Source organism: Sinocyclocheilus rhinocerous, unplaced genomic scaffold, assembly GCF_001515625.1.
Source record: "Sinocyclocheilus rhinocerous isolate Xijiao unplaced genomic scaffold, SAMN03320098_v1.1 scaffold1219, whole genome shotgun sequence".
Classification (NCBI taxonomy): Eukaryota; Metazoa; Chordata; class Actinopteri; order Cypriniformes; family Cyprinidae; genus Sinocyclocheilus; species Sinocyclocheilus rhinocerous.
The window spans coordinates 378,350-390,643 of NW_015634012.1; the positions used below are offsets into that span (position 1 = coordinate 378,350).

Genomic DNA, 12,294 nt, shown 5'->3' on the forward strand with positions numbered 1-12,294 from the left:
CAGTCCAATCCCTCTCTCAATCTACTCATCCCTCCCACATGCCTCCTCGGTTCCTTCTTTTTCTCTCTCTCTTTCTCTATTACAAGGCTGATGGATAGCTAGAAGAAGGAATCATTGATCTCGTCTCAGAGGAAGCAAATAGTGAGCACAGACAGGGACTGCAGGCGGGGTACACACACACACACACAATGGTTATACACATTATTCAAACACAAACACTTAACAATCACTTAACCACTCAACCGTATCAATACACTCTGAAATACACAGTGCATGCAAAACAAAACAGTAACATGAACAGTCTTTCACTCCTATGCAGTGTTAATGTTGAAAAAAAAAAACGGTAACGCTTTAGATTACAACCCGCAATGTACTGCGTAAGTAAACAGAATTTACAGCCTCTGGAAACCATAATGAAGACAAGACCAAAAATGTGCATCATGATGATAATCAGAAAGGTTTTAATTAAAACGTATTGTTGTTGACAATACACACTTACTGTTTAAAGGTTTGGGATCAGTAGGATTTTTTTATGTAAGTGTCTTATGCTCACCAAGGCTGCATTTATTTGATAAAAAATACACTGAAAACACCAACATTATGAAATATTGTTTTTCTTTATGGAGTATCAGTGAGCATTTGAACCTTTTGTAATAGTTGTGTTTGAGTCCCTCAGTTGTTCTCAGTGTGAAAAGATGGATCTCAAAATCATACAGCCATTGTTGGAAAGGGTTCAAATACGCAAAAGATGCTGGAAACCCAAAGAATTTGTGGGACCTGAAGGATTTTTCTGAAGAACAGCAGGCAGTTTAACTGTTCAGGACAAACAAGATACTCATGAACAACCATTTAAAAAAAAAAGCCCCGCTGTGGATAATTTAGCTAACAACACAGTATTAAGATTCAAGCGTATGTAAACTTTTAAACAGGGTCATTTTTATAAATTAAACTATACTTAAAATAAAACTATTATTTTCTCTTGTGGACTATATGTACATGTCTTTTATGTGAAATATCTTATTCAGGTCAGTACTACAGTAAATAAAAAAATAACATGCATTTTATATGATCCCTGTTATTTTGGTAACATAATTAACATTTTGCATATACTGCAAAATGCATGTAAAATTTTGACCACAACTGTGCATGTATACCGACCCCAATGGTATGCTGAATGGAAGTGTGATAATATAGAATAGAATAGAATAGATTTTTTTCCAAAATGCTTGAAAATTTGTTTGCTCTGTTTGACACATTTAGCATATTATCAGTACCTAAAATGTCATCTTCAGCTGCCACTATTCGGAGGCAAAACGGACTAAAATGAATGAATATGACAAACTATTGATTAAATTTAAAGGGATTTTGGTCATCAAAAGACAAAAACTATGACTCAAATTGGAACTGTAAAAACAAACACTGTTCTGATCTACCTTTGTGACATGATCTTGAAGGCGTCTGGCAGGTAGCACTGTACATTTTCCATCTGAAAGGGGTCGGCATCACAGATCTTATCATCCGTGCGGCCGTAGTTGGCTGTCTCGATCATGATGACATCACTGCCGGGGCAGCGGAGCTCGATGGGGTAACCCTCGCATGCCAACTCCCTCCGCATCAGACCAAATGGCATTGCAGAGCGACTTAATGCTGCATGAAGAAAGAGAAACACACATTCAGCATGAACTGTTCACAACACTGTTCACAACTCATTTTACTTCTGTAATTTAGCATAATTCTGAGTGAAACAGAATATTCAACAAGAAAAATTGTGGGAGTGGGACCTGATTTTATACATATGAATTGACTGAATCATTAAGTATGGATTTTACATAGCAGGTGGATAGAAAGAGGCAGAGCAAGACAATATAACAAACAATTATGAAACACATTTGGGAATAAAGTGATGAATCATGCACAAGAAGTTCAGTAACATTTGTTAATAAAATAAACAAGGTCAAATTTGACTTCATGTTGATTTTATAATGAGCCAACCACTTGCATGGATTATTGATGCAATTAGCAGGTCATGAAGAAACCTGCTAATTAAAAATAACTCTTACAGCATAGGGAACTGTTTATTACAGCAAAATTTTATGACCCACAAAAAACCTTTAAAGTGAAAAGAAAGAAATAATTAGACAAACGGACAAGGGTTTTTCACAGCCAGTGATCATATGTTCAGCCTTCGTAGTCCTGAGGAGCAAACTATTTACCCTCTCGCTCAAACAAACTGAGTTACGTACACACTCTGTTAACACCCTCCCACTCCTTTCACAGCTCTCGGCCGAATGCCATCTACCACCCAAATGCAAGGCTCGAGAATAGAAAATCAGTTCCCATGTGTACAAATCGCTTCGGGAGCCAATAACCAAACACCTGAACAGAACCAGCACCTAGAGGAGAGAACTGACCCTAGACCCACCACCGGCCCTATCTGCCCACACGTGGCGTCTGCCATTTACACTCAATTTAAGAGAGAGTGAGAGAGACATGTTAAGAGGGCTATAGGTGCCGTAGGGTTAATCATTGTGCCTGGCTGAGAGGGCCCGAGAGTGGCATACTTTATCTGAACAAGAGCTTTTAAAGAGTTTGAAGATCCAGCCATGTAAAATGGCCGCCAGCCGCCTCCACTCACAGAAGACAAAAACCAGGCAGTGGAGCTCTCCATGGTGCTGACAAATAGAAAGGGGGAACCTGTGGAGCTGTCCATTGTGCTGAAAAATGAGGGGGTGGATCTGACCCACAGAGTTCCATGAACAGAAAAAAACTGATCAATGAAGTGCTCAGTACTCCTGAAATTATTTCCTTCAGCTCTTGTAGCTTCAAAGACTTTGCAATCAAATATAGGAAACTTTTTTACGACAAAGCCGACAATTTGAAAAACCTGCTTAGTCAATGCATGCTTCTGTAAGTAACAGTAATTGGCAGACTCTGTTATATGGACAAATGGAACAAGTACATCCATTCAGCTTCGGACACAAAATGGCCTTTTTCTTTGCTTGAGATGCGATGTAAAGTTCTCAGATTTTGAGTCACCCCTTTTCACACTGAGGTCAATGTGAAAGTCAGACGTTACTCAGAACAGGATCTAAAAGCATGCTCCTTTTGTCTGCCAATGTCAGCCATTCATCCCAGTGCACTTGAACATGTTTGTGACTCTCTGAACTGGTTTCCCACTCAACGGTTCTGTAATCCTTGTCCTGTTCTCTTTTAAACCCTGAGCACTTAGTTGTCGCCATGGAATGTGGACATACATAACTGCATCATACATCACACAGTCGTGTAGCTATCACACAGGCTCACAACAGCAAGCAAGCATGGCGGACATCAGTGTGGGAATGGATGGCGTAATCTTGCCGTAAATGTGTAGATTTGAGGGTTCAGACCTGTTCCGATGATTGGGAGATTTGCGGAGTTAAACATGTTAAGGCTGTTCTGGTGTGCATTCAAATAGACACACTCCCTTGTGCCCACATGACACACACACACACACACACACACACACATATAAAGAGGCAAAGTGGGATTAGAGTGTGCCAGCATGGAGTCTTGTTTCCGCAGCATTCCCGTGGAGCAAACACATAGCTCCATACTGCTGGTCACTGATTAAACCATTACTCTGGGCTCGGCACTGCCTCGCCACAGGAGGCCAATCACACAGCCAACCAATCACCCACATGTTCATATAGTTTCAGCAAAGCCGGTATGTCCCACACTGCATGTTGCCATCCCACAAACTACTCCAAATACGTCAGCCCAATAATTTCTACCTTTCACTCTGCCTCTTTATCTGCCCATATCTCCAACTGTAACCACCCAGTTATCTCCCAAACTTGACTACAGCTACTGGATTAATAGGCTCATTCCCTCATTTATGAGTGTATTCTGCTCCCACAGACATTATCTCCAATCGGAGAGGAAATTGGACTGAGGGGAATAATCTTCATAATCCGAATTACAATGCTGGAAAGTCTCAAGCTAAAGGATGGAACCCATTTAAAAGATAGGATAGTTGTATTTTCATTTCGTCTTTTTGATATAAGCAGGTCCACAGATGATTAGGAAAATGACCATGGGGTAAGTAAATATCTGGAAGACAATTATCTGAAATCTTTGTTCAGGGTCAGTTTTTGGAAAGTCATTGGATTGTGTAATTGGAATGAGTTTGGGTCGGAGATGGCGGATAGTGCACATGCTCAAGCAGTACAGGTTACCAGAGTTTGAAACTCCCATTGGGTTTTTTCGAGATCCCACCCCAAGGCAAGGGTATTTGTGAAACATAGCATTATTCATTATCAAAGGAATTGAAGTCTATCTAGGGTGAGGGTTGGAGTAACCAGACCTAATGTGTATAAGGACTTGCATGACTACTTTATTTTAGTAGTCGACTAGTTGTCCAGTAGCTGACTACTATCTAATGAATCAATGTTTACCTAGTGTAAACGACACACTGTGCACTATCTGGGGTCTGGCAGCCAACTGGAAAGTGTCTCTCACACAGCTGAAGTGAAAGCTGAATGTAGTTAAGTTAGTCACTACATTTAATTATTTTCTCCCAACAGTAATCAAACGCCGATCATCTTAGAAGTTTTCCATGCAGTTTGCTTTGTGAATGCAAATGCTACCTGTATTTTCTCCAAATAGATTTGGTCATAACAGGATGGCATTGGAAACAAATGAGAAGCAAATAAACCGGGACATAGTTTGTGGACGGAGGAATTTTCCTCCTGCTGTCGCTAGTGCCACTGAACAAGCACACATGATCTGGGACTAGACTGCACAAGTATGAGCGAGTTGTAGAACTAATTGTCTACTCAGTACAACACCTATGAATGTGCTTGTGGGATGAAATGGAGCAGGTACTCATAGTCTGATTTGTGATTTTATCAGATGGATCACTGGTCGTCTGGCTCTAAAGCTCTGCGACTTGCTGCACAGACGATGACGGTCTCTGTATGTGTTACGGGGCTGCCAAGACGTGAGACATGCGGATCCATGTGCAAGCTTTATTAAGCAGAGAGATCAGAAACACAGGCAGGGTCGACCAATGGCAAAACAGGTATATGGCGGGCAAGACACAAGAATAATCCTAGGGCTAGCGAAGGTCAACGAACGGCGAACAGAAGCAAAAGGGGCAAGACTAAAGGGATAAATCCAGGAAAACAGGCGAAGATCAGAAACCGAGAAAACAGACAAGGCAAGGCAAGACTAGGCTAGGCTAGGAAGCTAACGAGGGCTCTGTAGAGTAGCTATCACTGCTGGCGATAAGCGCATACAATCCTCGGCCGCGGGAAGGGATCAGAGTGAGTGTTAAATAGTGAGTGAGTGATATGAAACACCTGTGTGCAATCAGTGCTGTGTGCAATCAGTGAAACAGCTGTGTGCAATCAGTGCTGTGTGCAATCAGTGAAACAGCTGTGTGCAATCAGTGCTGTGTGCAATCAGTGAAACAGCTGTGTGCAATCAGTGCTGTGTGCAATCAGTGAAACAGCTGTGTGCAATCAGTGCTGTGTGCAATCAGTGAAACAGCTGTGTGCAATCAGTGCTGTGTGCAATCAGTGAAACAGCTGTGTGCAATCAGTGCTGTGTGCAATCAGTGAAACAGCTGTGTGCAATCAGTGCTGTGTGCAATCAGTGAAACAGCTGTGTGCAATCAGTGCTGTGTGCAATCAGTGAAACAGCTGTGTGCAATCAGTGCTGTGTGCAATCAGTGAAACAGCTGTGTGCAATCAGTGCTGTGTGCAATCAGTGAAACAGCTGTGTGCAATCAGTGCTGTGTGCAATCAGTGAAACAGCTGTGTGCAATCAGTGCTGTGTGCAATCAGTGAAACAGCTGTGTGCAATCAGTGCTGTGTGCAATCAGTGAAACAGCTGTGTGCAATCAGTGCTGTGTGCAATCAGTGAAACAGCTGTGTGCAATCAGTGCTGTGTGCAATCAGTGAAACAGCTGTGTGCAATCAGTGCTGTGTGCAATCAGTGAAACAGCTGTGTGCAATCAGTGCTGTGTGCAATCAGTGAAACAGCTGTGTGCAATCAGTGCTGTGTGCAATCAGTGAAACAGCTGTGTGCAATCAGTGCTGTGTGCAATCAGTGAAACAGCTGTGTGCAATCAGTGCTGTGTGCAATCAGTGAAACAGCTGTGTGCAATCAGTGCTGTGTGCAATCAGTGCAATGAATGATGGGATATGTAGTCCGGGGTGATATGCAACAGTGTGTCGTGCGAGAGTCAATGAAAATGGAAAGGGTGACCTCTGATGGCTAGCAGACGGAAGTTCATGGACCGGATACGTAACAGTATGAACTGGACGATATTTCAGTTTCTTTATTCAGTAATATGTTATACACACCTTTAAACAGTACTGGCAGCTTCATACTTACAGATATTTTAATTTTGGTTGTGCCACTTTCATTTATCTCAAAATGCGCAGATTGGAAATTATTGAAAATAATGGAAGCAGGAAATGAGGCAAGCCAAAGTCAAACTGGCATTGTCTCCATGAGCACTGTGCTTCATCAATGATGAAGAGTAACTACAAGCAGTGATACAAACTTAATCACATTTTTCAGTAGTGTGACAGCAGCTTTGCAGGTTCCAAAATACTACCGCTTTAGTAAGCACCATTAGCAAGTTATTTCCAGAGTAACAGTGTAGGGTGGCACAATGCTACATCACAGCTTTTTAAAGTCATATTATATTGTGTGGGCAGCTTAATAACTGAGCTAACTGAGGTAAATCAAACACACTCTCCTAAACAGTCCTCACTCTCTCATATGTAGCGCTAGCAAGTCTAAATTATTTTACCGAATCATTTCGTTCAGCTGTTTCATTTCAATTAACTGGCTGACCAGCCTGAGGGTCAAATTTAGAGTGTTTATTTATTTATTTTTATTTATTGTATTCGGTATGGAAAAGTTACTTTTTTTGTCAGATTATATGATTTATTTTTAATGTTTTGCCTATTGTTGCAAAATTTCCCTTGTGAAAGAGAAGCACATTTCAGCATATAGTACAGATGTACTTATTAAAACAAATAATAAATAAATAAATAAATCAATTAATTAATTTAGAAAATATACTTTTTCAAAAACTTAATTTCTATTGAAACTTGCAAGTCGTGTATTTAAATATATATGCAATTACACATTTGTAAAGATGAATTTTTAATTTATTATATTTAAAATACTTTAATTGTAATATCAAAAAACACAATGCAGTTAAAATCCTTTACATGTGTTTTAGTATGTTAGTTAACACATAAAAGTAAGCACAAAATATTGAAATACTTACTGTAAGTAGACTTAAGTGGCCTTTTATTTTATGAATTTTCTATAATCCGCAAGTACAGTTATATAATATACAAATATACATATTAAGGCTTTGTGTAATCTGACTACTTTAAATGATGAGTAGCTTGTATAAAAGGCTACAGTCTCATAACAGCCTCCTCAACTTAGCCTGTAGGCCATAGCTTTGACTTTATAAATGTAATACACCGCACAATATAGAAATATCATTTAAACTTTCCAATTTTCCTTCAAAAATTATCTACAGTATGCATTGACATTGTGTGTGACCTTTATTTTCCCTATCAATAGGTCTTTCCGTTCCATATTCACATTTCCCCCCTTTTTCTCCAATTATTTTTCTTTTCTTCTTGATTCCTCCCCCCATCCTCTGCCTTTCTCTAAGTGAAGTGAAAGAATGAGGGGCGAGGAATGAAGACGTGTCACTGCGGGGCAGCTGGTGTGAAGAAACTGCGGCTGGTGCTGCCATAATAAGAGCTGTATACTAATTCAGAACAGTGGAGAAGAGTGATTGGATTTGACTCATTATCCAAATGCAGTAATTAAAGCCTGGGGAGGTTTAGAGAGTGGAGTAGAGAGGCCGTGCCCTCAGCCTTGAACACACACACATGCACACACTGACCAAGACAGACAGACAAGGACATTGACAGAGGTAGACAGGACAGGCAAGACGCAAATGGGGTGAGACAGCTGAAAAGCAGGGTACACTGAACTCAGCAGGGGAAAATAAATGGAGACACTCGTATCTAGTGTTGTAGATGGTAAAATATGGCATTGATTGGCTCATTAAAGGTCCACAGGGTTCCAACACGATTCACAATTACTCAAGAGCCAATAGAAAATGAGGGAAAAAAAGAGAATCACTATCGGATTGCATTTGTAGCATGGTTGCAAAACACATAATAGTGTCTAAGATAAAGACACAGAAAATGTTTTATTTAAAATAAATGTACCAAATTTTAAAGAAATATACTCTTTGTGTTCATGTTGATTTCATTGTTTGTGACTCTAAAAATGTCATGTAATGTAACCATCAAGTAAAAAGCATAATATATTTGCTTTACACTGTGTAGTGAGCATACACATCTTAATCATTGTTTTGAAAAATCTATAAAATATATTATTATTACGATGACTACTACTACTACTACATGTATTTATTTATTTGCGTATATTTATTACAAATATCAGGAATTATTTAAAAACATTAAAAACAATAAATCAAAAATATTAATGAATTCAATCATATTTTATTTAGGGCTGTCAATTTAACATGATCATTTGGTGCAATTAATTATGGAGAAAATAACGTATTCAAATTATTAAAGCACTTAATTCACCTACCTCAGCCTCAGACCTGTACATTATCTTACATTGTATGCATTGAATTTCTTGCTTTTTAATGATATTAAATTATGTTTTGGGGGGTAATTTTCTCAGTCAAAATTGATGTACAATTAATCTGTGATTAATTAGATTAATTAATTGGCACATTGTGTAATTAATTAGAATAAGATTTGAACGGCCATAATTTTATTATGAAGGTGTTTTGTCATGATGCGAGAGAAGCTGCGCCCAAAATCGCATACTGTCTGAGTAGCTATACATTTGATTGTGACAAAAGTATATTATAGTATGAATGCTTGTCGTATGAAAGAAATCCGGATGTACTGAATCTGTCATGTGACCTACAGTGTCAGCTGCGTCACTTCACTGCCATTCACAAATCCACTCACGCATGGCCTCATGGGATAGTAAAGTGTCCATTGAATGCACACTTCAGAATCTCTGCAGAAGTAGTAAGTAATTTGGGTAGGCCTACTTTTCACCTACTGTTCTATCAATACTATGAATTCAGACATATACTACTATATTCTACTTTTCTACTATATACAATAAAAAGTAGAAAATTAGGCATATTCATATTCTCTGTTTTTCCCCCCTCTTTTTTTAAATTAAGCATATTAATCTTGGGGGAAATGTGTTAAAAAATGCTTAACTTTTAAATACACTTTAAAAAATGAATGAGAGAAAGATTCCTCTAATTATGTGCGATACATTAGCGCTCACCTACACAGATCATACATTTGTCACGTGTCACTTGAGTTCTCTATGCTGTGCACCATGACAAGGAACAATTATCACTAAATAATTCATCTGCCAACAGACTGCTAAAGCTGTAAAAACATATATAAAAGTCAATCAATTGAATTGAGCTTAAAAAACCTGATTATCAGAGCGGCCTATCAATTAATGAAGCAATGATTGATTAAGCAATTAGCAGTTCTAATAGTGAGAGGCAGGTCTGTGAGGCAGGTTGTGAGGGATGAAGATACTGCGGACCAGTGAGTGTGGATGCCATCAGCTTCTTCTTCCTCTTTCAGCCCATCTCCAGGCACCACTTAATCGCTCAGCTGCTCATTAGCACACAGCTCAAGCTTAGGAAACCAGCACCAATAGAGCCGGCATGACTGCCACGCCAGCACTACACTGATGTGTACGGTTCAAAAAGGGGCCCACGTGTCAGCAGGTTTCGACTCTTGAAAATTAGTTGCATATGACCAAACAATTCTAATTAGTCTAGTTCTTGCAAGTCTGTTTAAATGGCCGAATAAATAATTTGTTTATACAATATTCCTTCCAGTTGAGCATTTAGTAACAAACTACTCCAAGATTGCAGCAAATATAGCAGTCATTTTAGTATTTAATATTAGGGCTGCCAATTACAAGTTTTAATCAAATTACTTGCATGATATGCTGATTAATAAATCAAAATATGCAATCAATCACATATCCATAAGAATATAATTGCCCCCATTTGAATGTAATTGAAGATATATTATTATGAAATTGAATATCATTGAACACAAGCCTATCAATGATCTACAGTCCACAGCAATTCATTTAATTTAGTTTATCATTCTAAATTGAGTTTGACTCATTTAATTGAGTTTGACTCCAGACCTCACTGCATAACCACACAGCATGTCTTTATCTTAGGCGCACATTTATTAAGTAACATCACTCTTTTCTTAACATGTTTTCAATATACATTGCCATTGATTTGATAGCATTTTTACATGATAATTTAACCCTTTCACAAGTAAGTTTAATATATTCTAGCAGAGCCCCTGGTTTGAGTTTTTTTAAGGTGACCAGATTTTACAGATTATTGTGTAGTGTATAAATGGACTCTGATATTTTAGTTTCAGATAATGATTTTATCCAGTCGGAAGATATCAAGCATGTTTGGTATTTTGAGCTGATTTTAGAACACATGTTGTTTTCATTAGTCGCGTGTTTCTGTCTTATGTTTCTGTGCGAGTTTGTTGTGTTCAGAGCAACTTAAAAGTGAAGTTATGTGTAATAAAAAAAAAAAACTGTCTACAAATATTTTTGTTGTTGAATAGTCGTTTGATCTCATAAGACCTAATATAAGGGCCTGCAATAACCCGGTTTGACCAGTGTGATGCTGTAGCGCAGGACTATAATTCAGCCCTCCCATATGCAAACCAATAGAAGAAGACATGCTTATGAGAAGTGCAAATTAAGCCAAATCAGTAGAGACTGTACTGTAGAGTGTGGGAAAGTTTTATAGAACTAAAAAAAAGGCTGTCATGTCTTAAGGCCTCGATATACTCAGGGCAAAGTTTTATTATTTTGTTCTTCAGTTAGGGGTAAAAAAAAAGTTTGATATAAGCATGCAGCGCTTTACTGTTAGCGAACATCCCAACGCTGCTGAGATCAGCGTTTAGATGAATATGTAAATATGTGCTGCATGTTTTCCTCTCAATAACAAAATAAACACACAACAAAAATGACTGCTGTGAGAAAACAGCAGTTTTCAATAACACAGCAGCTGAATAATCGATCAAAGACTACGGATTAATCGGTGAACTAATCAACGATTAGTCGATTAATCGCTCTAATAATCATTAATCGATTTGTTGCAGCCCTCGTTTGGAAGGTTTATTATTGCGACTTGTATAGACATCAGTGTGTATTTTACAAAGTTTTTGCTAGTACTTATGTGTATTTAAATGTCTGAAATCTAAAATAAACTTCATAAGGTTGAAAACACTGAAATGTTTTAATATATAATAAACTTTGAACAAGTATTTCTCTTTCTCTGCGCCAGTCAAAGTGCGAAAGCAGATTTGAATTTAGCAGTTGATCACGTGACACATAAATGTTCTATACATCAAATGTTCATATGCATCAAAGAGTTAAAATATTTTTTAAAAGAGGACAATCTAGAAAGCAACTACCTGAACAACTACCTGGCAACCATCCCAGCATCTTGGAAGTGAATTTTAAAAAGCACTACTCACTTTTTCTTCAGAAAACTTAAAAACCTAGTTTCCTGTCTCAAATGGCAAAAGCTCAAACACATAGTGATATAGTGAAACTGAGTGAGAGAAACTGAGAAAACAGACTTAAAAACAAAAACATACTTGGTTACTGACGTAACCTCGGTTCCCTGAGATACGGGAATGAGTACTGCATCTGCTTAAGACGCTATGGGTAAAAGCCTTTTTTCTCCTGAACTGAAGCCTTTTTTCAATCACGCAGTGAAACTGCACAGTCATTGGTTCGTGCAGTGTATAAAAAAACCACAGCGGAGCTGCACGAGCCTATGGCGACAAAGCCCGCCAGAGCCCGCCACAATGGGTGGAGCCATCTGGCTATATAAGCGGGCGTTCGCCACAGAATTCTCAGGTTACTTCGACTGAAGCGACGACTGAGTCATGCGGCTACATAGCATGGCTAGCAACGCAGAACTCGTTCCAGTATCTCAGGGAACCGAGGTTACGTTAATAACCGAGTACGTTCCCTGTCGATACTACACTCGTACTGCGTCTGCTTAAGACGCTATGGGAACACAGTACAATCACCCTGTGGTAAGGTAGAGGAACGACTATAAAGTATCATAACTTCCATAAGCAAGCAATGCCCATAGAGAAGTTAACAACAACCCAAGGCTAAGAC

At 38.7% G+C, this 12,294-nt stretch overlaps 1 protein-coding gene across 1 annotated transcript in view; it reads right to left on the reverse strand.

Moving 5' to 3' along the window:
- Window positions 1-1,429: 1,429 nt before the first annotated feature.
- The window catches only part of LOC107744978 (adhesion G protein-coupled receptor L1-like), a 104,002-nt gene continuing 93,137 nt past the window's right edge, over window positions 1,430-12,294 (reverse strand). Inside the window, exon 4 of the mRNA XM_016558812.1 lies at window positions 1,430-1,647. Within this exon, the coding sequence (XP_016414298.1) occupies window positions 1,430-1,647 (218 nt within the window). The remainder of the gene's footprint in view (window positions 1,648-12,294) is intronic.